General features: G+C 48.6%; 1 protein-coding gene across 1 annotated transcript in view; it reads left to right on the forward strand.

The window, feature by feature from the left end:
* CTNNA1 (catenin alpha 1) overlaps positions 1-25,008 on the forward strand; it is a 420,641-nt gene that overhangs the window by 279,183 nt on the left and 116,450 nt on the right. Inside the window, exon 14 of the mRNA XM_078653347.1 lies at positions 20,606-20,716. Coding sequence (XP_078509473.1) covers positions 20,606-20,716 — 111 coding nt within the window. The remainder of the gene's footprint in view (positions 1-20,605; positions 20,717-25,008) is intronic.

Consider the following 25,008-nt stretch of genomic DNA (forward strand, 5'->3'; position numbering starts at 1 on the left):
AAGGGTAGGGAAACCAGGGAGCATAGTAGGAAGGTAGGTCAACAAGTCAATGTAAATAGTACAAATATTACAAATAGTACAGATATGAGGTAGCATGGCATAGTAGGAAGGTAGGTCATCAAATCAATGTACAAATATTACAAATAGTACAAATATGAGGTAGCATGGCATAGTAGAAAGGTAGGTCGTCAAATTAATGTAAATAGTACAAATATAACCAATAGTACAGATATGAGGGAGCATGGACAATCAGGTAGTTCAATAATACAAGTAAAACACGTGTATAGGAATCAGACGGGTAATACTGATCGACGCAAAGTAAATCAAACGTAGTAGTTCAAGTGTATTTAGCCATGAGGATAGTTTTAACTTCTTTCTTAAAAAGAAGAGTGGAGGAGATGAGTCTGGTTTCAGGAGGGAGTGAGTTCCAGATCCTGGGCGCCATTCCTGAGAAGGAGCGTTTGTAAGTTTTTTCCTTCCGGAATCTTCGAGGCTTCAGCAGAAGATTGTTTGTACTTCTGGTGGTTCTGGACCCGCCGGAAATTGTCAACTTCTGCGTGAGGTAGCCGGGTGATTTCAGGTGTATCGCCTTGTGCGTCATTTTTTTTGGAATATATTTTTATTGTTGTTTATCATACAACATAGAGTTCCATCTCTGTACATTGCACTGCGAGGAAGCATTGGTCTGTGCCACATTAAGTTCGCAACAAGAAATAAACCTTACAGTCATATTATGCGTTTCAATCAATCATAGACTACATTGTAAAGAGTATCTGAGCAACCAACAATACGTAAGGTTTAGTGTCCCGTCGCAGCGCGTCATTGCCGGGAGTGTATCCCATCTCCCTAGAGTCCCGGAGCTCGCTCAGGCTCAGGGCGCCCGTTTGGGGCCTCCTACCAGGTTTTGCGCTCTATCCGAGCTCTGCGGTGTAGCTGAACGCGCGTATTTTTGGATGCCTTTCAAGCGGGTCAGCCCCTTGTCGTGGTGCAGTGCCCGTATGGCGTTGTGGTGTGGTCGGCTTGCCGCCCCGTTTCAGCAGTGTGTGGCGATGAGCTGTCACCTCCGTTATGTCCTAGATGTGCAACTCTTGTGTCTCGGAACTGTAGCTCTATCAAATAGGGGGAAATCAGTTGTCTAAACTCAACTGGTGAACATGGGGGGAAATTCGGTTAATGGGGAAGTAATGAACCAAGCAACAAGCTAAAGAAAAGAAAAAGAAAAAGAAGCTCTGCTCTTCATAATCTGGTCTGTCAGAATAGATGGCCTGGTGTCGCGTTTGTGTGCCTCCGGGGGCAGTTGCTCGTATGTTCCTTCATGTGTGGCGTGGCGTGTGAGGGGGGGACGTGGATGCCCCTCTGGTTAGTCTCGTCTCTGTGCCTACTGATTGCACAGTCGCTGTACCTATGAACACATCGACGTGGGGGAGGGGGGCAGGGGGGCAGGGGGGGGCTAGCGGGCAGTCCGGCCTCTCTCCCACTCGCGGCCATTGGTGTCTTCCACTCGGTGTTCCCTACGGGATGTCGCCCGGTGGTTCCCCTTCTCATCCCATGAGTGAGCCTTCCTGCTGCGGCCCTGCATGCGCAGTCTGCCTGGCCCGTCATCTACGTGTCTACCCATTCCCGGTACGCCCGGTTAAAAGACCGAAGGATATCATCCCATATCTGCGCTATCGGTATAGCCCGCAAGCCCGCCGTCTCCTCTCTATGGAGTATCGTTCCCTCAGCTATCGCCCAGTAGTTGAGTGAGGTGTGCCAGTGTTGCACCTGTGGAGGGTGTTTATCTTTCCAGCGTCTTGTTATGAGCCTTTTCGCAGTCACCAAGCCCAAGTCCCAGAACCTGGACTGGGGTTTGTTGTGTTTCGTTCTCTTATACAGCCCCAGCACGCATGTTTCCCAAGTGGACTGCAGCTCCACTCCTGCTCCCTCTGTTAAGAGCGCTGTTACACCCTGCCAATATGTTTGCAACCGGGGGCAGGCCCAGAGCATGTGTAGCAAGTCAGCATTCAGTAATGAGCAGCGCAGGCAACCAGACGTGTCTAGTGCAAAGTACCTGTTGATTTTTTCCGGGGAGAGATACGCTCTGTGCACAATGTACAGTTGTATTAATTTGAATCGTGAGTTACGCGGGATATCGCCTTGTGCGTCATGCAGGCAATTTTCAGCTGTATTCTGGCTTCAAAAGGCTGCCAGTTCAGGGATTTAAAGTCAGGGGAGAGATGTGAGTGTTTTTTAGATCCAGTGATGAGTCTTGCTGCCGCGTTTAGTGAAGCTCTTAGGGGTGCAGTTGTAGTTAGGGTGAGGCCGCAGAGGGCCACGCTGCCGTAGTCTATGCGGGGGATGACTAGTGCTTGTACTGCAGTTTGGAAGTCTTTGGCTGGGAGGAATGGTTTAAGTTTCCTCAAGGTATTTATTTGGAAGTTCGCCCCCTTGGTTGCCTTGCTGATATGCTGCTGCATGTTGAGGTTGGTGTCCAGTGTTATGCCTAAGGATTTTGCTGAATCCACGATGGTCGGTTGGACATTGAGTGCGGTTAGGTGCTTAAGCCATGTTTGTGTGGTTGATATTTTCGTGGGAGGTGAGATCAGGAGGAACTCAGTTTTCATGGCATTGAGTTTGAGGTGGTTATCGGCCAGCCAAGATTGGGTGCTTCTGATCGTTGAGTTCAGACGCAGAATGTCTTTGGGGGATTGTAGCTTGAGATATAGTTGAGTGTCAATGGGGTTACATGTGAAAGTGTACATTGGATGCTTGTAGCAGGGTGGTGAGAGGTTCCATAACTAGGTTGAATAAAGTAGGGGATAGTTTTTGCTCTTGAATTTTTGAGACCGGTTGTGTAGAAAGGAAGTGAACCACTGGAGAACAGTCCCAGAGAGACCCATTCTTGTGTTTAAGAGATCGAGTAAGTTCTCATGTTTCACAGTGTCGAATGCTGAGGAGAGGTCAAGAAGGATGAGGAGGCAGGTATCATTTTGATCTAAAATTTGGAGGGCGTCATCAATTATGTGTGTCATAGCGGTTTCAGTGCTGTGCCCTGCTCGGAAGCCTGATTGATGAGGGTTGAGGAGATCAAACTGTTCTATGTGCTTTGTCAGTTGTAGTTGGACGCATTTTTCCAACAGTTTGGCGAGAGTGGGAATGTTGGTAATCGGACGGTAGTTGTTTAGATCAGTGGCTGTTGGTTTCTTCAGTAAAGGTGTAACTTGTCCAACTTTGAGGGAGTCAGGGATGGTTCCTTGTTGAAGTGAGCTATTGATAATTTTAGTCCAGAGAGGGAGGAGCAAAGGGGTGAAGTCTTTTACGGCGTTAGCAGGAAGAGGGTCAGTTAGGTGATTGGATGGTTTCAGGGTGCTGAGTATCCTGTCAATTTTATCTTCAGAGTAGGTGCCAAAGGATGACCATGTCGCATTGTTTTTTAGTTCATTGGGTGTTATGCAGTGGGGTTTTGAGTAAAGGCTTGCGTCAATGAGGAGATCGCTCCTTATGTTGTCAGTTTTTTGGTTAAAGAAGGCAGAGAAATCTTCACAGGAAGGAGCAGTGCCCATAATGTCAACAGCTGGGGGTTGTTCTTTAGATTGTGATCGGATTAGCTCGAACAGTTTATTTGGACGGTTTTTTGCTTGGTCGAGCTGGAGTCTGAAGAACTCTGATTTTGAGCGTTTTATTTTCCTGAAGTATGCGTTTCTCTTTTTCCTCAGAATTTTTATGTGCAGTGTCGAGGGAACAGATCTCCAGGTGCGCTCTGCCATTCGCATAGCCAGTCTGTCTCAATTGAGGCTCCCGTTGTACCAGGGGTTGGAGATCTTGGTGGAGACTCTTTTCAGTTGCATCGGTGCAGCCTCATTGATTATTGAGGCCATGGTGTTGAGATAGTGGTCAGTTAAGTACTGAACGTCAGTAACGTCGGTAGGGGGGAGTAGGAGATTGCAGCTGTTAAGGGGTAGAGAGTTTGGATTGTTTCCTCGGGTCTCTTTTCCAAACTTTGGGCTTGGAGAATTGGACCAGGATACGTTTAACTTTTTCCTTGATGAAGAATGTGACAATATGGTGGTCTGACCAGTCACAAGGTTGGATTGAATCAAGTTGAATAGTGCCTTCTTTGGCGATGACAAGGTCGAGGATAGAGCCTTTGTCATGTGTCGGGCTGTTGCAGATTTGTGTGAGGTCAGATGCGTTAAGGAAATTTTTGAGGCTATTAACCACTGCGTCACTGCAGTCATTCCAGTGAAGATTGTAATCGCCAAGGTAGATTTGTGTGTTTTGCCGTCCTGATTTGATTGACATTGTGTCCATGAGTTGTTGGGAGAAGATGAGGTTGTCCCCAGAAGGGTGGTATATGATGTGTAGTGAACATACAGGTTTGTTTTCACTGATGACATCAAGGCAGAAGTATTCACAGGAGGTAAGAGAAGGGACAGTGACTTTATTAATTGAGAGGTTGTACTTGTAAATGCATGGGATTCCGCCGCCTGTCTTGTTGGACCTGTCCAGTCTAATGATGCAGTAGTTGGGGGGGACTAGGATATCCATGATAGGAGTAGAGGATTCAGTTAGCCATGTTTCAGTTAGGATGGCTAAGTCAAGGTTCAGAGACATGAGGTCAGCGACCTCCGATGAGTGTTTTTGGGCCGATCTACAGTTGAGAAGTGTGCTTTTGAGTCTGGGGGTGCAAGGGGAGGAGGATGGGTCTATGGTGAGAGGGATTTTAGTGAGGTTGTTGGGCACGGAGCCTCTGTTATGCGTGGGGTGTCTGAGAGGGTTGGAAAGAATCGTAGGAATGGACAGGTGTGTGGTGGCTAATAGGTTTTGGGTTGCCGGGACATATGTGCGGAGTAGGGTATGTATGTCGAGGTCCGAGAGAGTCTTGATAGTGCGCTGGGGGCGGTTGGAGGTGTTGCGAGACGGGATAGAGGTCCAATGTAATGGGTGAGTAGGATGTGAGGGGGAGTTGTTGTTTCGTTGAGAAGTGGTGGTGGGAGGGGGGTGTCTGGGGTGCGTGAGGATTAACTCTTTGAGAGTGTGGATGTGAGAAGTTGGCCTGATATGCAGTGCTCACTATTCTAGTGATCACTATGTATCAGTCCAAACGACCCTTATTGATGATTGGTTGTAAGTCTACCTGATAGACCAGCTATCCTAGTAGCATGCACAAGAGCAGTCTTTAGGCTAAACTCTAGAGGGCGTGTTAAGCCAGCTGTTTTACCATCACATTTACCCTTTGAACACCAAGTGAAAAGACCCCACACAAGTTATGAAAAATAAAGTATATTTATTTATAACAAGACTACCCTGAACTCTGAGTCCGGGAGCTAAGCACAATACAAAACTCTTAAAGAAATACTGAAAGTCGCACAATTTACACAAATGCCCGAGGGGCACGAAAAACCATATACTACAAAAGTGGAATGCGAAATTACTAGCAGGTAAGTACTACTCTCAGAGACTTTAGAAACGCTGGGCCTACATTGCTGAACCCTTGGATTAGAAGCAGGAGGCCTAGGGACGTCGTGTGCAGAGTGGAAACTCTCTCGCGTGATGCGGGACAAAGTCTATGGATACTAGTAAATGCAAAAGTTAGTGTTCTCGGGCGAACCCGACTAGGTAGGTCAAAAACGAAAGTGGATCTAGACACTTAGAGAGTGGATCTACGCTGGAGCACCGTGGTACTCGGTTTACCTAGCCCAGGGGCTGCGGCTGCATAGGGTTCAAGTGTCGTCGGGAAACCTCGTTGACGAACCAGGAGCCTGAAGTAAGAGTTGCTGGCAGGCGACCAGTGAAGATGTTCCGGGCTGATCCAAGGACTGGATCAGTTGAAGAAGAGGACCTGTAAGCAGAGGGGACCAAGTTCTGAATCACTAGCCAGTGATTAGGTGGGCACCAGGATGGCACCGGACGAGGTCACTCAGCCAGGTGAAGAGGTGACACTGGATTCTGCTGCTGCACGGACCAGGGCGCTGATGTCGACCAGGCTGGAGGTCTGCGAGCTGTCCCACGTCGGATGTCTGCTGCTGGCGATGCTGGATCCGTTGAAGGAGGCAACAAGCCTTGGCTAAGGCAAGCCCACGTGGCAACACAAAATGGCGTCTGGAGGGGACCAGGAGGGTCCGAGGAAGTTCCCCTTCAAGAGGAGACAAGGGCCAGTCCAGAGGAGCTATACCAGCGGTGAAACAAACGTAGGACGTCGTCTGGAGGGTCACTAGCCAACGGGCAAGTGACCGGACAACGTGGCAAGCAACACAGAAGCAAAAGGGCCCCACGCAGATCTGGTGGATGCTGGGGGGCTGGACTTCGGTGCTCGTGCTGCTTGGGGTTGGGGCTTCTCTTACCCCAGTGCACCCACTCGAGGGTCCCTCGGTGGTCGTGCTGGGTCAGTGTCGTGCTGGTTCTGATGGTCGCCGGGTCCTCTGGTCTCGTCGCACCCACGGTTCTCAGCTGTGCTGTAGAGGCAGGTCGAGGTCAGAGAGGGCAGGGAGTCCAGGTCTCGTCGTGCTGGTCAGTCTGGTTCCGGAGGAAGGACGTCTTAGCAAACCGCAAGATACTTAGTTGGTGCCTGCTGCTGCAGGGTGACTACTCCTTAGTCACAAGGGAGAAATCTTGAGAAGAAGTCTTGAGTTCCTTTCGTAGAAAGTAGTTTCAGGATTCAAAGATGATCTGATTTGGAAGGGGGCCTGCTCCTACCTTTATCCTGAGAAAAGGGGCTGGCACGCGACTAAGTCCTGCCCTATGGGTGGGACTAGGAGGGGGGTGGTTACACCCCTCTCCTTTGTCCGGTCTCTCCCCAGCTCAGGGGCTGGTGTGCCCCAAGAACTGGTTTGAGCCGGCATATGCACAGTGAGCACTGGGGTGCCACTTGCAGTCACCTTCCTCTATAGCCCTGCCTACCTGGGATACACAACCCTGTCTGGGATGGTGCTAGCACCGCCCCTGACAGGAAACCCTTTGTCCAAGCCTCCTGCACTGGAAGGACTCCCAGCAGCAGGAGGGCAGACTTGTGTCTCGGTGGCAGCATCCATCTTGTGGAGCTGAGGCTATGTTCAACTTTAACCGGGGTTATAGGCTACCAACATGTCTTCTCCCTCTAGAGGGGTGGAATGCTACCCCCGTCGCCAGAACTGGCGAGGGGGTAGTATTCCAAAGCGTATGACACCTTACACGACATGTTTAGATAATGTCAGGCAAAAGTTACCATAACTGCGAGGATTATAAGGCACTTAAGAGTATATGGTCTGACGCTATCATGGAAACGGCTAAGGGGTAGATCCCGAAAGCCGCAGACAGGCTCAGCTCATGCCAGAGCCCCATCTCACACGATTCCAAGCACTCTGCCTTCAGGATTGTTAAGGCCTGCCATAGGAGTGACTGATAGGTGATCTGTGTGCCCATTTTCAGTTTAGATATAGGTATACTATATCTAGAGCAGGGGTGATTACACCTCCTTGCCCCCAGCTGTCAAGCAGCCAGTTGTCTGTTTTACTTAGTCAGCCCAGGGGTGGCATAATACATGCTGCAGCCCCTGGGAGACTTCTGGGTGCACCTCTGCCCTGGGTACAGGGACTTGAGAGGGCCCAGTGCCAATTCAGTACCTGGGTGCAATTTGGAATAGAGAGAACAGCTAGGCTGTGGGTCTGATTAGCAGGCCCACAGCCAGGGAAAGTCGTAAACCAGTGAAGCAAAAAGCAAAAATCTGGGTGATCATAGGATTGCAGACCCTACTCTCCTACAGTGGAGTTCTTCTCTCACTTGGAGGAGGGTGGTCATGATTGTGTCCAGCGTGCAGTTGGGTAAGGAGTTGGGAGGGGGGGGGCACAGAGGGAGAGCACGTGTCTAAGTGACTGGAGTATGGGGGAGAGGGGTGGGGGTGTTATTGAGGAGATTGGAGTTGGAGTTGGGGGTGTTAGTGAGTGTGTTGGAGTTCGTGTAGGTAGCGATGTTGGGGGGGGAGGAGTGAGAGGATAAGTGACGGTGTTGGTGTTATTGGATAGGGAATCAATGATAGGGGGGGTGAGGCAATTGCGGGACGTGTGGAGGAGGCTGGTCGCTGTGGGGGTGAAAGTGTAGTAAAAGGGGGTGAGAATGGGGGGGGAGAGGTTGAGGGAGAGGTGGGGGCCAGGAGTGGCGGGAGTGCAAAGAGTGGGGGGGGGAAACGGTTGAGGGAGGAGTGAGGGCTATGGGTGGCGGCAGTGCAGGGAGTGGAGGGGGAGATGTTGAGGGAGGAGTGTGGGCCAGGAGTGGCGTGAGTGCGAAGAGTGAGGGGGGAGATGTTGAGGGAGGAGTGGGGGCCAGGAGTTTGCGTGAGTGCAGAGAGTGGGGGGGGAGATGTTAAGGGAGGAGTGGGGGCCAGGGGTGGCGGGAGTGCAGGGAGTGGCGGGGGTGGAGAGAGTGGGGGGGAGATGGGATGGGAGAGAGTCATGTTGTGAGGGTCAGAAGCGGTGGGTTGTTCTGAGAAGTTAGTTGGAAGTGTGGTGTTCTGGTTCAGTTGGAGTGGGGTAGAGGGGGTGGGGGTGTTGGTGGCGGGGGGAGATCCGCGTCTGGTGTTGAGGAGTGAGATATATGTAGCCAGGGGGTGATAGAGTGGAGTCCTGGGGGGAGGGAGGAGGTGAGTGTTAGTGGTAGGAGGTGCTGTGAGGTCGATGATGTTGGTATTGGAGGCCGGATGGTGTGGGGACTGCGCGTTGGAAACGTATTCTTTGAAGGTGGGGAACAAGTTGTCAAAAAGGTTGAGGTTTCTGTCTGTGGATTGAATTAAGATGGTACCATTATTGTAGATAGTGATGGATGCTCTAGCTGGGTAGAGCTGGGATGGTGTGGTCGAAAGTGTTATGCCATGGGCAGTTTTCTTGGAGGTCGAGATGGTGAGTAGGGTGAGGAATGCTTTTCTCCATTGTGCTCTGCGTGCGGTGTAGAGAATGATATCGGTGTTCTTAGCTCCATTGATGAGGGAGAAGTAAGTGTCTAAAAAGGGCGTTTCAGGGTGGGACTTTAAGAAGTTGTGTTTAAAGCGTTTTGCGTTTTTTTTTTTTTAGAGCTCTGGGGGGTAATTAATTTTATATGTGTGTTTGCCCGTGAGTTCCATGTGGGACAAATGGGGAGAGGCAGGAGAAAAAGAAAAGTTAAGAATTTAAGAAGTGTGTATGTAGGGGTAGAGAATTTGACTAATCTAAGATGGCCGCTTCATTAGGAGTGGTGAAGAGATGAGGATTGACTAGTCCAAAATGGCCGCCGAGACAAAGAGGTAGCAAATAGTACAGTAGTCCTATGTTTGTTATTATGCCTTAGAACAGGGATGCAGACAAGTATCAAGAAGTCCTGCTTCTATCTTGATGGGGTAGCGGTGAGTCCTATGTCTATTTTGGAGGACCAAAGGAAGGGCAGAGCTTTAGTTTAGCTTTGTGAGGGTCTGGCAGTTTTTAGTTGCAAGTTTATGACCCCAGCCATTTTGGGTGAAAGATCTTTTTACTGGGAAAGTCAGGGAGATTGAGTCTAGTAGATACTACAGTTTTATTACTCCAGCCATTTTGGGTAGAGGATCACATAGGTAAAGTCATGAAAATCACCTAAAAAGCGGTGCAAAAGTAAAAATAAAACACTGAGCAAGAGGCACGATACCTTGCCATAGTCCTGGGGTCCTTTTTGTCCGAGAAGAATGATCTGCTGGCATCAACACGCCCTTTACCCCTTTGTTGGTGTGTCGACTGCTCTTTTCGTTGTGTTTTTCATAGAAATAAATGAAACTCCATTAACGGGAGATAGCCGATGAAAGTGCTATCAACGATCTTTTGCTTTTTTCAGTGCTTTTCCTGGGGGGGGCGGGGCTAAGAGGCGCCTTCACTCCGTGTGAGGTTACAACGTGTAATCCGCCGTGCTCCTGCCGACCCGCCTCCCAGCGCCGCTATTGCTCAGGGGCTCCGCCGCCAATTATCGCCATCACTCCCGGGGGCTGTCTGGGAAGACGATGAAAGGGGGAGAGGCCAGAGTTCCCACCGTCGCGCGCTGTGTAAGCCAGGGCTTGGCGCTCCAGCGCAAGGGAGCAAACCTCCAGGATCGCCTGAATGCTCGCTGCCTCCAACGTTGGCGCTCTCTCCACGGGAGGGTCAGCCTACTAATTGCACGCTGTCTCCACCGTCGGCACTCTTCACAGGGGGGTTGGCCCCGTCGCTTCGCTCCTCTCTTCTGGCTCACAGTGCCCACTTATAAACGACGATCGCATCCATGCAGGTAGCATCCATGGCAGGCAGTCTTGCAGCAGGCAGGCAGTTACGGCAGTGTCGGGGCCCCACACGACAGCGCCTCTCTGCCGCCCACAGCCTCCCAGTCTCTGACCGCTACCAGCCACCGCCGCATCCACAGCAGGCTCTCATCTACCTTCCTGGGCTCCGCCGTTGTTCCGGTGAGAGTTGCAGGGGTCCCAGCCGCCAATGCTTCAGGTAGGTGTGTACATCTATGTTGCCACTCAATCCAGTTACTTTTCGATTTTTGTTGCTCCAGTTACTTGTGTTAATCCAGTTTCTTGTGGTCCACGCTTAAGATGAGTGCTAGCAGGGATATATCCCAGGAAGGGATCCCAAGCACTAGGAGCTCCGGACTCGAGCTCCTACCAGGTGGCCATCTTGGCCATGGATTTGGTTCGGGTTGGCCCGGCCCGGGCTCGGCTGATGTAGAGTGGGCTGGTCCGGAGCTTCCTGGTGGGCACCAGGTGGGTTGTTGCAGCAGAGCCTCTGCTGATGGGAGTCCCAATCGTCGAGAGGGTCAAGGCAGGCAGGTCCTCTTGGTGTCCCAAGGTTGCTGTCCGCGGAGGTCGCCGGGTTTAGGCAGGAGCAGGTTCCAGGATCAACAGGCCGGTAGGGCTGGGGCCAAGTCAGTTGTTTTTGTCCTGTTAGCAGCTGCACGGCGGGTCGTCTTCTTCTTGATCTTCTTTCTTCTTTACGATATCGGGATCTAAGGAAGGAAGGTTCAGGAAGCCCCTAAATACTATATTTAGGGGCGTTACAGGTAGGGCAAGGACAGGGACCAATGGGTCCCTGTCCTGGGGTGAGTACACCTCCTAGCCTGCTTCTCTCCTGTGGGAGAGGAGCAGGAGCCTAGCTGGGATTGGGCAGGACTCCCCATCTACAAGATAGCCGGAGCCCAGTGTCGTGCTTCGCCTCGCCTCCTCCACCTGAGGGGTGGAGTTGGCACCCCCCTTCCTGACTTAGTTTTTCCTGCCAGTCTTCCCGCCAGAGTGGGGGTAGGACTGGTGGAGGGCTGGTTGCTGGGTACAGCAAATGGTCTGGGGAAGCTCTGAGGTGGTATGCCTTTGAAGCTTCCCCCTGTCCATCCTGGGGGAGACTTAACACCTCGCCCAGGATGTGCTTTGTTGCAGACCCAGGAGAGCGGGGGGCTCTCCACCAAGGGGTCAAGCAACATGTCTGCTGGGTGGCAGCCTCTGCAGTCACTCAGCCCAGACGTGGATTGTAGGTTCGGATTTTTGGAGGGCATCTCTAAGATGCCCTCTCGTGCATGTTACATTAAATCCCACACTGGCATCAGTGCGGGTTTAATGTGCTGAGAAGTTTGGTACCAAACTTGTCAGTCTTCAGTGAAGCCATTATGGTGCTGTGGAGTTTGTGAATGACAACCTCCCAGCACCATATACTCTTAAATGGCAACACTGTACTTACAGTGCCCAGGAATGGTCCTGGGTACTGTAGGGGCACAGGGCTCATGCACCTGGGCCCCCACCTCTGGCATAGAGCACCCAGCTAGATGGGTGACTGAAGTATGCCAGGGCAGTGGGTTCTGTGGGCATGGCATGACTCTTGCTTTAGTTCTGTACTTAGGCACTCAGCCTGCAAAGGCAGTGTGTGGGAGCCAGGGTACAGGGCCCCTGAGGGTGGCTCAATAAGTGCTGCAGCCCTCAGGGGTCTTCTCTGGTCACCATGCCCTGTGTACCTAGGGTACCACTTACTGGGGGCTGACAGGGGCCAGAGATGGCAATTGGGTATTTTGTTTCAGCATAGCTTTTCTTTGTAGGGAAGGAATACAGGCCCTGGGTACCTGATTGGCAGGGACCCAGGGCACACTCAGTCAAAGCACATCAGCAGTTCAGAAAAAAGTGGGGGCATACCAAGGCAAGAAAGATGGCACTTTCTCACACTAACTCAGTGATGGCACAGGTCTGAAAACCAGAAAGGGCCCGCAAGCTGCCAGTGTGCGCAATGCCAATGCCGACGGACACTTCCAAGTGTGTACATAGGCCTCCAGCTAGTGATGCAAGGTTCATAAACCGTGCAGAGCTGTGGCCTAATGTCACACCCTGATGTTATCCAGATCTCCAGGCTCCAAAGGTGGTTGTCACTTACCTACTTTTTGACTACAGGGTAACCTTTGATTAACTTAGGAGAATGTTGCAGTAACTCATTATTCCAGGTAGATGGGCAACACAATTCGCAACTGAAGTAGGAGAACAACACCATCAAAGCAGGCTTCAAGGGGGAGGAAGGTGTATTTTGACCACACCATATGCGAGACTAGGAGGCAGAAAGTCTTGTGCAGAGGTGAAAGAACCAGGCCCTGGTGACCGAAAAGCAAGAAGCAATATACACATGCCTACTGTTAGCATTAACTGTGAACTATGCCGCACCACAGGAAGTAGACCTTAAGATGTTCTGGATGACCAACTTGCAGTCCATAGATGGGCCTGCAGCATCTGACACGTTGTCCAAATCAAGTTACGGGGAACCTATAGTGCTCACAGTGCATGGGTATGACCAAGAATCCAACATCGACAATAATTTGGCAAGTAAATGTGAAACCCGGCCATCCCCGAGCCGGATGAAACCAGGCATGGGGCACTCCCATATCCAACCCAAATGCAGCAGAGCCTGGCTTTGTCCAAATCAGATGGCACTGAGCATGGTGGAGCCTGGAACAAAAACATAGGACATGGTTGGGGCATGTCTTTTTCTAACCCTATTAAGCAGGCCACGGCTATCTTAATTCGAGACCACACAAGGCATATAGTGGGGTCAGACCCGAATGAAGCAACACATTGTGGGGGGTTCAGTAACTTACAGTAAACATTGAAAATGAATAACAAAACCACAAGGTTTTAGGGGGTGGGGGGCAAAACTGGTATCTTTGAGAATATATGTAATTTGTTGGATAAATGAAAGCTTTGCTTACAGTAGGTGTTGTCAGAAATACAAATGCAACAGCACAAACACACTTTCGCAGGCATAACCTAGTCTGAGCACAGGCTGGCTTTCTAGAAATCTAAATTAAAGGGACATTTTAAAGACTGCTTGACAAGCTATCACAGCTTAGTGTTTGAGCACCTGTTCCACTGGTCTGTACGCTTATTTGAATAAAAGTGAAAGTTTCTTTAGTTTTTTTTTCCCCCATTCATCGATAGAGTATTGGAAATACGCCACATTCACACAGCATTTTATGAGATTCGGAGAGGGAAAACCGAGAGCGGCACAACTTTCACAACGTGACACGATTCTATTCAAAAGGCTTTTACTTGGCACAATTTTGAATCCCGAGTTCTAAATGAAAGAGGAGACGCAGGCATTTCCCATCAGCGCATGAGGAACGTCCGTGCAATATAGTGTAAATCCTGGGAACACCAACAGTATCAACCTTGTTCCTGATCTCCAATACTCACACTGCACTGACAGACAAATCTTCACAAGAAATCATCCATTTGAATGACGAAGGGCCATTTAACACACATTGTGTCAGAAAGTCAACCTATCTTCCTCCACAGCCTCCGAGATCAAATACAAGTGCAAGACATTCACAGCAAGTAATTAATATAAATAGAATGTAAAACATTTATGGGAATTTCAACAACTTCCAAATGTCAGGTTAAGTACAAGCCATGCTACTTAAAAAAAAAAAAAAATTGCAGTGCACGCAAATAAAACTAAGGCACAGCGCTTTGAAGCTGCACATAAAATTTAAGCGTGGAGCTTGTAAAATCGGCGCCACACTGATTTACATTTGAGCGTTTTTAGGTCGAACAGCAATGGTGAAAAAAGCACAGCGCCCGGTAAGTGTGTGGCTGCCAGTGAAGCAGGGGCCATGTTAAAAAAAAAAAAAAAAAAATTGTCCCGGATGAAAGAAAATAAGCATTTTGGCGGCGCGCACAAATGAAAAAAGTTAGAGCGCAATGCGCGCATTGCACGCCGTGAGCGTGCACATCACCGTGGCCTGCGGATCGCGCCTGTGCTGCAGAATGAGCCCTGGCGCCAGAAAGGGAGTGCGGGAGCTGAAGTCCCGGGTCCCAGGAGGGGCCCCGGGTGAAGATCAGCCGATAGCAGTGCGGGGCTCCCATGACTGAGGAGAGAACCCCGCATCGTGCTGGCAGAAGTACAGAGGAGCTGGAGTGCTCCGGAAGCTCGCCGCAGCCAGCCGCCATTCAGGAGGATTTCCCCCCCGCAGACCGGGTGAGTGGGGGATTCTCGGTTTGTGCCGATGAAGGCACAGTGTACAGGTTGAATTCCTGAGCGGACCCGCTGTTGCGGGCCGCTCCAACGATGGGGAAAGTTTATTTAAAAGCATAATATGGGGGCCAGAAGGTTAAACTGAGTGCATGTGCGCATAACAAAAGTGAAAGTTGCATTGCGGAGGCTTGCGACAACGGGGCGTCCACAGACCCCAATCACCAAAAGCCCTGCGCGTGCCCCATTCTGTCCCACTTCCGAGGTAAGTCGCTGACAATAGATCTCGCTGGCGACAGCGATTTAGCGCTGCATTGCCAGGCGAGACCTAAAAATGTATAGGTACTTTGTCCAATAGTCTTTATTCACCTCATGCTCTCTAGCTCAGCCCTTATAGTAGCTGAGACGATCATCAACCCTTCGAAGTAGTCTGCTTGCTTCATAAACGAGGTTTCTGTTGCAGTAACCCCACTTTTTGCCTGGCTTTTGATTCAACTTTGAATGTAGAGTACTAGGTCCCTGCTAATCAGGTTTCCAGTGTTCTTTTCCCCAAAACTGTACCATGACTGACAACTTTAGATCTTCCTGTAACTCCCTAGTAGATGGTACCCTAGTACCTAGGGCGTTGAGACTGAAGAGGGCCCCCTAGGAACCTTCACTGCCTGTGTGCCGTGTGAAAGCTGCACTACCTAAGGTATGGGTAAGTCACCCGTCTAGCAGGCCTTACAAGCTCGAAGGCAGGTTGTACTATTTCTCGGGTGAAAGCAGCTATGCCCCTACAATATTTGTCTATTCTTAATATTGTAAGTACCAGTGAAGCCATAGAGGGTACATGGGGTGGAAATTCTACAACTCCAGTACCCCAGTACCATGATGACTTCACTGAACCCAGGAGTGTTTAGTGCCAAACATCTCCTCTCAATAAACCCTCAATGATGCTAGTGTTTAATGTATTGAAACATTCTGATAGGGCACATCAGAGGTACCCCTTAAAACCTACCAACCCTGGTGTGGTTTCTGACTGGCTGTAAGCAGCCTGCCACCAAACCTGTTTCTTGACCCCTGGGTCAAGAGCCTCTGTTCTCTGGGACCAGAAACAATGCACATCCTGGGCAGAGGTTTGACACTTCCTCCCCCAGGATGGGCACAGTCTTGAGAGGGAAGCTTCAAAGACCTTACCGCCTTGGTAATGCAACCCCAGCCTCTGCTTGCTAGCAGTAGATAGCAGCCCCTGGTTCAAACCCACATTTTGGCAGGAGAACTGGCGGGAACACCGGAGTGAGAACAGGAGGTGTGCCTCTCTTCACCAACTCCACCCCTTAAAGCCCTAAGGCAGGGTGCACTATACTACAGACGTGGGCATAGCTGCATCAGCAAATATGCCCCTACAATATCTAAGACCTTTCTTGGATATTGTAAGTGCCAGGGAAGCCATAGAAAGCTTGTGGACTGGAAACTCAACAACTCTAGTTCCCCAGCACCATGATGGCTTTCCTGAAACCAGGAGTGTTCGATTCCAAACTACTCCTCTCAATAAGCCCACACTGGCATCAGTGTGGGTTTTATTGTATTATATACTCAAAGGGCACTTCAGATGTGCCACATAAACCTTCCCAACACTGGTGTGGTCGAAGAATGGCTGTAGGCAGCCTGCCAACACCAGACCACCTTACTTGGAGTCACTGAAAGCATAAGTCACCATCTTGATAAAGGGTACACCATGGCGCTCATCTTACTCGATCTGAGCACCGCTTTTGATACGGTGTCTCATGTGGTGCTAATAAAAACACTTACGTCACTGGGCATTGCCGGGCCCGCCTTAAACTGGCTTATTGCTTTCCTTTCAAATAGCACCTTCCAAGTTTTCTTTCAAACTGTCTGCTCTGGAGTCCACTCTTTTGCCCATGGGGTGCCACAGGGATCCATTCTCAGCCCCTTGTTGTTCAATCTTTATATAACACTGTTGGCTGAGGTTGCTGAGAAATCAGGACTATCCCTCTTCTCTTACGCCGATGATTCTCAAATCATTTTCTCCCTTTCTTCACACAATACAAATGCCCCTTCTATTCTCAAAATTGGCTTAAACAAAATAGCATCTTGGATGCAGCAACATTTTCTTGAGCTAAATGGAGAGAAAACTGAGATATTGGTGTTCGGAAAGAAAAAAGATCTCTGGGACCCCCAACACTGGCCATGTGAAATGGGTGATTCCCCCCCCCCTCCCCTTCTCCCCAAGTTCGGAATCTGGGCATCACGATCGATGATTCACTCAGCATGCACCCCCAATCCGTTAAAGTCGCAGCGACTTGCTTCACCATTCTTAAATGGTAAAGGAAAATCTGCTGGATGCTACCGGAATCTATTTGAAAAACCGTGGTCAATGCCTTCATTACATCACGGGCTTGACTACGGAAACGTACTTTAGCTAGGTTGAAACAAATCTGTAGTCCGTAGACTACAGATGGTACACAATAATGCTGCCAGACTTTTGTGCGGAGTCCCTAAGGCCACCTCTATCTCGACCGATCGACGTAAGCTGCATTGGCTTAGAATTGAAAACCGGATAAAGTTCAAGGCACTGAGTTATATGCATAAAATCAAATCCTGTTGTGCTCTTAGTTATCTTCAGTCCTTGGTCAGTCCTTATCTTCCCTCCCGAAACCTCTGCTCTGCCGCCCAAGGAAGGTTTATCGTCCCTAAATTCAAATTCGCTCGGATGGGCGGTAGGTCTTTTCCCTACCTTGGTCCCTCGTCTTGGAACGCTCTACCTACAGCACTCCGTAACGAGACAAACTATACTCCGTTTCGCAAGTCTTTAAAAACATGGCTATTTGACAGATTAACTTCCCCTTCTGTTTTCTTCTAGTTCTGACTTACCCTTTGCGCCAGGAAACCCTTTTTTGAGTAGCTGTTGTGCATTATAAATTTAAAAACTAAACTAGACATGTGTCTGGACCCCTGGGTAGAGAGCCTCTGCTGTCTGGGACCAGAAACAATGCACATCCTGTGCGGAGGTGTCACCTCCTCCCCCTGGATGGACACAGTGCTTGAGGGGGAGGCTTCAAAGGCCGGCTGCCTTTTTAATGCAACTCCCTGCCTCTGCTGCCAGCAGCAAATGGCAGCCCCCGGTTTAGGGTGGCATCATTGAGGGTGCAGTCACACCAGGCAAGGTGCCCATTGGCCTTACCTGCAACTCCCCTGCAACTCCCTTAAATTTAGAATTTTAAGTGGCTCTACCAGATCTGAAAACTAGTTTCTGCCATCCTAAGGACAAACAAGACACCGTGCAGCGAATCCTGAAGACACCTAATCACTTGGCCCCAGCACTACCGGTCGGTCTCCAGCTTCCAAGACCATGCAACAACAAACAAATGCTGTGTCCTGCAGCCAGCAACTTCCAAAACTCAAGGAATATTGCCGGTTCTTTGACAAAGACCAGAACTCCTGATGACAGTGGAAAACCTACACTAAGGACTCTGGTTCCCCGCTGAATCGCAAGTCCTGCCCACTTGGCAATAGGACGGCTCCAGCACGTGGCCCGCCTGTTCAGAACTGTTTCCCTGGTAATCCTGACCTCAAGTCCAGCGTTGGCTGACCCCTCCTAAACTCCACTTCGATGCCTGCAGACTAAATCCAGAGGCTTCCCCCTGTCCGCGTCCGGCTTTGGTAAGAAGATTCTGAGGTCAAAGGACATTCCTGCACAGGAAGCCCCTGTACCTTGGTGAGCTGAACTGACAGTGCCTGTACAACACTCCACTTACCTCTGCTGTCGCTGATTTCCTCTGTGCAGTGTCCAGTTCAATGCCTACCAATTTTTGCATTGAAAAGCATTGGGCGCCCAATGCTGCGTTTGCACATTGCACGCTGTACCCGGCTGCCCCTCTCCCGCTGTTGGTGTATGCTCGGTGCTGCCTTGTGTCCTTCGTGCTTGCTCTAACCCCCAGAGCTTGACCCCTGCAACCTATCTAATTACCTGTAGGCAGTGTGGTTTCGAGCACCCCCAGTCTCCATTGAAACGCATTGGGCCGAACTCAGAATTTGACCTCTGCCTCCTGCCGCCCCTGTGCCACTGGTGGTGCAGACTTTTGTTTTCCTACATAGTGCAATTTTCAAACAGTTCAATGTTATCCTAAGTGCCGACTTTTAAAAGATTAAGTATTTTTCCTGAAAAAGGTACTTGCCTTTTGGGGAGATCTTGGTCTTAAAATACAAATCATACAAAGCTTATTTTTCTAAAATTGGTCTTGACCTCCTTTTTGAGCCGTGTGTCCATTATGGATCACTCTTGTGCAATAAATGTCTTGAACTCCTCTGTGTTAGGCCTAAGGCTGCTCACCCACACTACCACTAATAAAGCAAAGCACTTTGGGTTTACATTGAGCAATGCACACTTCTGGGGGAATCTCTGAGCTCTGTATAACCACTTAGTGGTATACCATATACAGAGCCAGCTTCCTGCTGGTTAACATTGCTGAACTGAAAAATTGCGCTATGTGTCCACTTTTTAAAGGGTAAAGTATTTTTCCTGAAAAACGTACTTACTTTCCTGCATACATCTTGGTCTTAAAATAAAACTTGAAAGAAGCCTATTTTTCTAAAATTGGTGTGGATCTCCTTTTTGACTCATGTCATTTATTAACCGCTACCGCGTTTTCCTGCTGTGCGCTGATTTTTTAAAATCGCGCGGTATGTGACAAAGCCAGCTCGTCATCCGCGTAGCGCAGGTAACGCCCATGACGAGCTGGCTTTGTCATTAGCGTCGATGGGGTTAATCACTGTGTGCATACCAAATGTCTTGCACTCCTCTTATTTAAGCCTAAGGCTGCCCGACTACACTACCACAAATAGAGCACTTTTGGTTTATATTAAGCCCTGTACATTTGGTGGGGGGGGTGGGGGGGGGTATGTAAGAACTATCTGGAATCCTTGCACGATCTAGCCACCTAGTGGTATATCCTATAAAAAGCCAGCTTCCTACAAGCACCACACAGATGACATTGCTGTCCGTATTACACCTCATACCTTTCAGTGCATGAAATAGCAGTCACGCAGTTGGACTGTTCTGCCTAGTTTTAAGCCGCCTCCCGTTAACACGCTTTAGTTAAGTGATTTCTTAGTTTCTCGTTGCTCAATTGGGTGTAATTTCTAATATTTGTTTCCCTGGTCTAAATTGATTGATTTTACTTGCAAGAAAGTGTCACACATAGTCATTGAAATGCCACGCATAATTATACCAAAATTATGATCGTTACACATAGCAACCTGAAATCTTGACCGCTACGTCTGCACTTGCTAAAAAGCAGCCTTTGTAAAGGCTGCATGCTCATTCTACCATGGCCAAAGCTGCTACTACTGCTGCATTAGCAGTCGGAGTTACGGTGGTTACATGGCCGTCCCGCCATGCTTTCACGAAATCACTATGGTCTAGATGGTGCTCTTTGCCCACAAAGGTATTTTTCTGGCTCTGTCCTGTAGGACTTTATGGTTTGAGTCCATTCTCCTACCCACCTCGAAATAGCTACTACTTTGGTATGTGTTCAAAAGGCGAGGAACCTTTTGTCTACAAGTCTTTCAGAATAACAAATTACTTACCTTCTGTAACGCTCTTTCAGGTAGAGACTCTAACCGTAGATTCCTCATTGGACCTCCCATTCTCCCTGTCCTGTAAGTGGACTGTGTCCATTAAGGAGATCCCAAGTTTAGGAATCTGCACACTGGTTACACCAACTAACATCAGCGCGTGGGAGTTACCCTATGTAAGTGCATTTCTGAAGCGGAATGGCTTTGGTTTGGATCTGCACCACCTACCAGCACACAGCAATACTGCTGAAAAGTTTCTGGATCCAGTCTGATGCCAGGCGAATATTCAAAAAGTGAGGAATCTGCTTTTAGATAGTCTCTACCAGAAAGAGCATTACGGCCGATAAATAGCTTTACTTTAGTTTAATTTACATACTATTTCAACTATCATTAATTTGCCCTGATTATCTCTCTTGATATCTATATTAAAATTGAAGCAATCATATTTTTAGGCAACTGCTAATCAGTTTTCCGCATGGTTAGCCATGTCCACTCATGAAATGACTTGTTTGCTTCTGTGTAGAATGCACTGGCTCTTAAGTGTTTTGGTATTCTTATGTAGAGTAAGTGTAACATTTGGTTTTGTTTTACATTTTTTCCTACAGACTCCAGAAGAATTGGATGATTCAGACTTTGAGCCAGAACCATTTGATGTTAGAAGCAGAACAAGTGTCCAAACTGAGGACGATCAGCTGATTGGTGGACAAAGTGCTAGAGTAAGAATTTTTTCTGTTTATTTCTTTTTCGATGTGAAATTTATCTTTACATTTTATATTATCCCTATTATTCCAAAGAACAGCATGCCACATGTTGGGAAAGAATTGACTTGGAGTTAAGGCCTGGGCAATCCAAAAATAGTTTGATTAAACCACTAAAATCTAAAGCTCAGATAGGCCTTAGATTTTTATTGACCTGCAGTGCTGTCCAGAAACTCATGCTTGCTGAATGTGTGACCCTCTTTTGACCGTTCCAAACTCTTTGACTAAATGTCTCACAGAAGCCAGGTTGGCTTTTGTAATACCTGGTGGAACCACATTTCTGCCACTCGCATGGTTTTCTTAAAATACTGAAAAGTAGCACTGAAGTTAGATACAGTAAGGGGATGTAACTTATACTCCATTTGCAGTTTTGATCTTAAAACACCATAGAAAACACAACGGGCTAGCTTAGGTTTGCACCAGAGATATCTGGTTTCATTTACTGTGGAACCCTTTCAGCAGAACATATGCCACTGAACGCGTATTAAAACCGCTCACGGGACGTTCCAGACTCTATATATTGTTCTAAAACATTCGGTTTAGAAACTGTGAAGGTCTTTAATATTTATTCAGCTTTCATAAAGAAGAGAAACTTGAAAATTCTCAAACGAGACAGACTGCTAAAATTAGACCCTCAACATAATTTGATCAAATTATCCATCATTGAGTCCCCATTATTAGTTCCCTTTTATTGCACCCAAGTAATTGTTTGGGCGTAAGAGATTAACCAGAACTAAAGGCAGGGGGTCTTTAAAACTTTAGTAAATTTTGAATTTAATGGAAGAGAAGCCAGGCAGTTGTTGTTAAGGTGAGGGGTTAGTTGGCTTAAAATCATCTTTTGAGTTTTTGATGGGGACCTGTTTTTGTTTGTTTGTTGAGTATTTACCCATTCTTTCACAAGAGTTCCAGTTCCTTATCCAACAACTTATTGTCAGGCTTAAGAATATAATCACACAGTTGCTTGTGTTCCTCCAACTGATTGAATACTTTATTCAAGTGAAGTATGCTTTAGTATAGTTTTGCTGAAAGAAACATTCTGAATCTTGGAAGTCTGGCCAATGTTAAAAACAAAATGTATATGTGGCCAAGGTTATTAAAACAGTTCCTATTATTTCCATCCACAAAAGCTTGTTGAATTACTTGTTTTGTAATGCATGCTGTCAAAGCTTTGTCATCTGGCGCTCCAAGACCACTAAGGTTTCTGCATTTGAGTCTCTCTGGGTAAAATGTTGTAAGATTTTTCATTTGTTTAGTTGCAGCCACAGAACGGATCTTCCACCAAGATGTTTTTAAATGACTGTTCATTACAGATGTCATCACAATTGACTTCCTTGTTAATGAAAGGTCTCTTTACAGAGCAAGACAAATGGTGTGTTCCAGTCTGTGTTTAGGGCCTCGGTGTGACATCTGAGGGACCCCTATGTTTTTTGTTTATTCCTGTAAGTCAATGCCTCTTTTAGTATGGTCACACCCTATTTTATTCGATTGCTGCTGCTTGTTTTTCAACTCTGTGCATTGATACTGAGGTCAGGGTAGCAGGCTTCATTGTGCTCTCAGACTCTAAAGTATATGTCGACTTGGCTGTACCCAATTGGAAATGGCTAACTTACCTGTACGTCCCTAGTAAATGGTACCCTGGTACCGAGGGCATGTAAGTTAAAGCGGTACCCCAGGTCTTGCAGCACTGATCATGCTACGCTTGAGGTCCTCCAAGTAAAACAAGTCCACCACTGCTGACTGGTAGAGCAGTCATGCACTGCTAGCTTGACTTGGCCATTGAAAGCAATGGCAAAGCTGTAGGAAGGTAGATCCCTGACTATGGTTGCCCCCAACTTTTTGCCTGGTGTTTTGCTGGTTTTCTGACTTAGTTGACCTGGGGCCCTGCTATTCAGGACCCCAGGCCTACTGCTCTCTATAAAATGGATTCCATGTACCTTAGGTACATATCTAATTGGATACTGAGTCACCTTATCAGTCCCTGTACAGTGTACCTTAGGTGCCCAGGGCATAGGTGTACCCAGGGCCTACCAGGGGCTGCAGCATGTATTATGCCACCCCTGGCTGGCCATCCAAATCTGACACAACTGGCTGCACGACAGCTGGGGCAAGGTGGTGTAATCACCCTTTGCTTTAGATATAGTATTCCTATATCTAAACCTAAATGGGCACACAGATCTCCTATCAGTCACTCCTTTGGCAGGCCTTGACAATCCTGAAGGCAGAGTGCTTGGAATCGTGTGAGATAGTGCTCTGGCATGAGCTGAGCCTGTCTGCGGCTTTCGGGATCCATCCCTTAGCCGTTTCCATGATATTGCATACCATATACTCTTAAGTGCATTATAATCCTCGCGGTTATATGCCAACTCTGGTATCGCTTTATCAAAACATGTTGAGTAAGGTGTCATACGAATTGGAATACTAACCCCTCGCCAATTCTGGCGACGGGGTTAGCATTCCACCCTTCTAGAGGGACACGACATGTATGTAACCTGTAACCCCGGTTAAAGTCAGACAGAGCCTTAGCTCCACAAAATGGATGCTGCCACCGAGACACAAGTCTGCCCTCCTGCTGCTGGGAGTCCTCCCAGCCCAGGAGGCAAGGACAAAGGGTTTCCTGCCAGGGGCGGTGCCAGCACCGTCCCAGACAGGATTTTGTGTATTCTAGGTAGGCAGGGCTTTAGAGGAAGGTGACTGCAAGTGGCACCCCGGTGCTCACTGTGCATAGGCCGGCTGGAACCAGTTCCAGGGGCACTCCAGCCCCTGACCTGGGGAAAGCCCGCCAAAGGAGAGGGGTGTAACCACCCCCCTCCTAGTCCCACCCATAGGGCAGGACTTAGTCGCGTGCTAGCCCCTTTTTGCAGGATAAAGGTAGGAACTGGCCCCCTTCCAAATCAGATCATCTTTGAATCCTGAAACTACTTTCCACGAAAGGAACTCAAGACTTCTTCCCAAGATTCTCCCTTGTGACTAAGGAGTAGTCACCCTGCAGCAGCAGGCACCAACCAAGCATCGCGGTTTGTTGCCAGTCTCTCCTTCGGATCAAGACTGCTCCAGCACGACGAGAACCAGCTTCCCTGGCACCTCTGACCTCAACCTACATCATCAGCCCAGCTGTGATCCGTGGCTGCGACGAGACCTCGAGGGACCGGCCATCTTCAGAACTGCACGACGCTTGTCCAGCACGACGCCAAGACTTGTTGCCCAATCCTGGGTCCAGTGACGTCGACAGCAAGAACCTTCGTGGGACAGCTCGCACCTCCATCCTGGTCGCCGACAACGCCTCCTGGTCCGAGAGACTGCAGAGCCCAGCAGCGCCCACTCACCTGGCTGAGGTGACTTCGTCCGGTGCCATCCTGGTGCCCACTCAAATCACTGGCTAGTGATTCAGAACTTGGTCCCCTCTGCTTACAGGTTTCTTCTTCCCTGATCCAGGCTTGGATCACTCCGAACTTTCTTCACTGGCCGCCTGCCAGCAACTCTTTCTTCAGGCTCCTGGATCTTCAACGAGGGTTTCCGACGCAACTTCAACCCTATGCAGCCGCAGCCCCTGGGCTAGGTAACCTGAGTACTCCGGTGCTCCAGCATAGTCCAACACCCTAAGTGTTCGGATCCACTCTTGTTTTCGACCCACCTAGTCGGGTTCGCCCGAGAACAGTAACTTTGCAACTGCTAGCCTCCATAGACTTTTTCCCGCCTTACGCGTGAGAGTTCCCACTCTGCACACGACGTCCACAGGCCTCCTGCATCTAATCCTAGTGTTTAGAATTGTAGGCCTAGCGATTCCTAAGTCTAGAAAAGTATTACTTACCTGCTAGCAAGTTCGCATTCCACTTACTGAGTATATGGTTTTTCGTGCCCCTAGGGCATTTGTGTAAATTGTGCGACTTAAAGTATTTTCGTAAGAGTTTTGTTGTGTGCTTAGCTCCCTGACTCATAAAGAGTTCAGGGTAGACTTGTTATAAATAAATATACGTTTATTTTCATAACAACTTGTGTGGTGTCCTTTCACTTGGTGTTCAAGGGGTAATGTGATGGTAAAACAGCTGGCTTAACACGCCCTCTAGAGTCTTAGCCTTAGACTGCTCGTATCCATGCTACTAGGATAGCTGGTCTATAAGGTTGACTTACAACCAATCATCAATAAGGGTTGTTTGGACTGATACATAGTGATCACTAGAATAGTGAGCACTGCATATCAGGCCAACTTCTCACAAAAGCCACCATTTACCCTAGACATGTGTCGAAGTCAC

Source organism: Lissotriton helveticus, chromosome 7 (genome assembly GCF_964261635.1).
Source record: "Lissotriton helveticus chromosome 7, aLisHel1.1, whole genome shotgun sequence".
Lineage (NCBI taxonomy): Eukaryota > Metazoa > Chordata > Amphibia > Caudata > Salamandridae > Lissotriton > Lissotriton helveticus.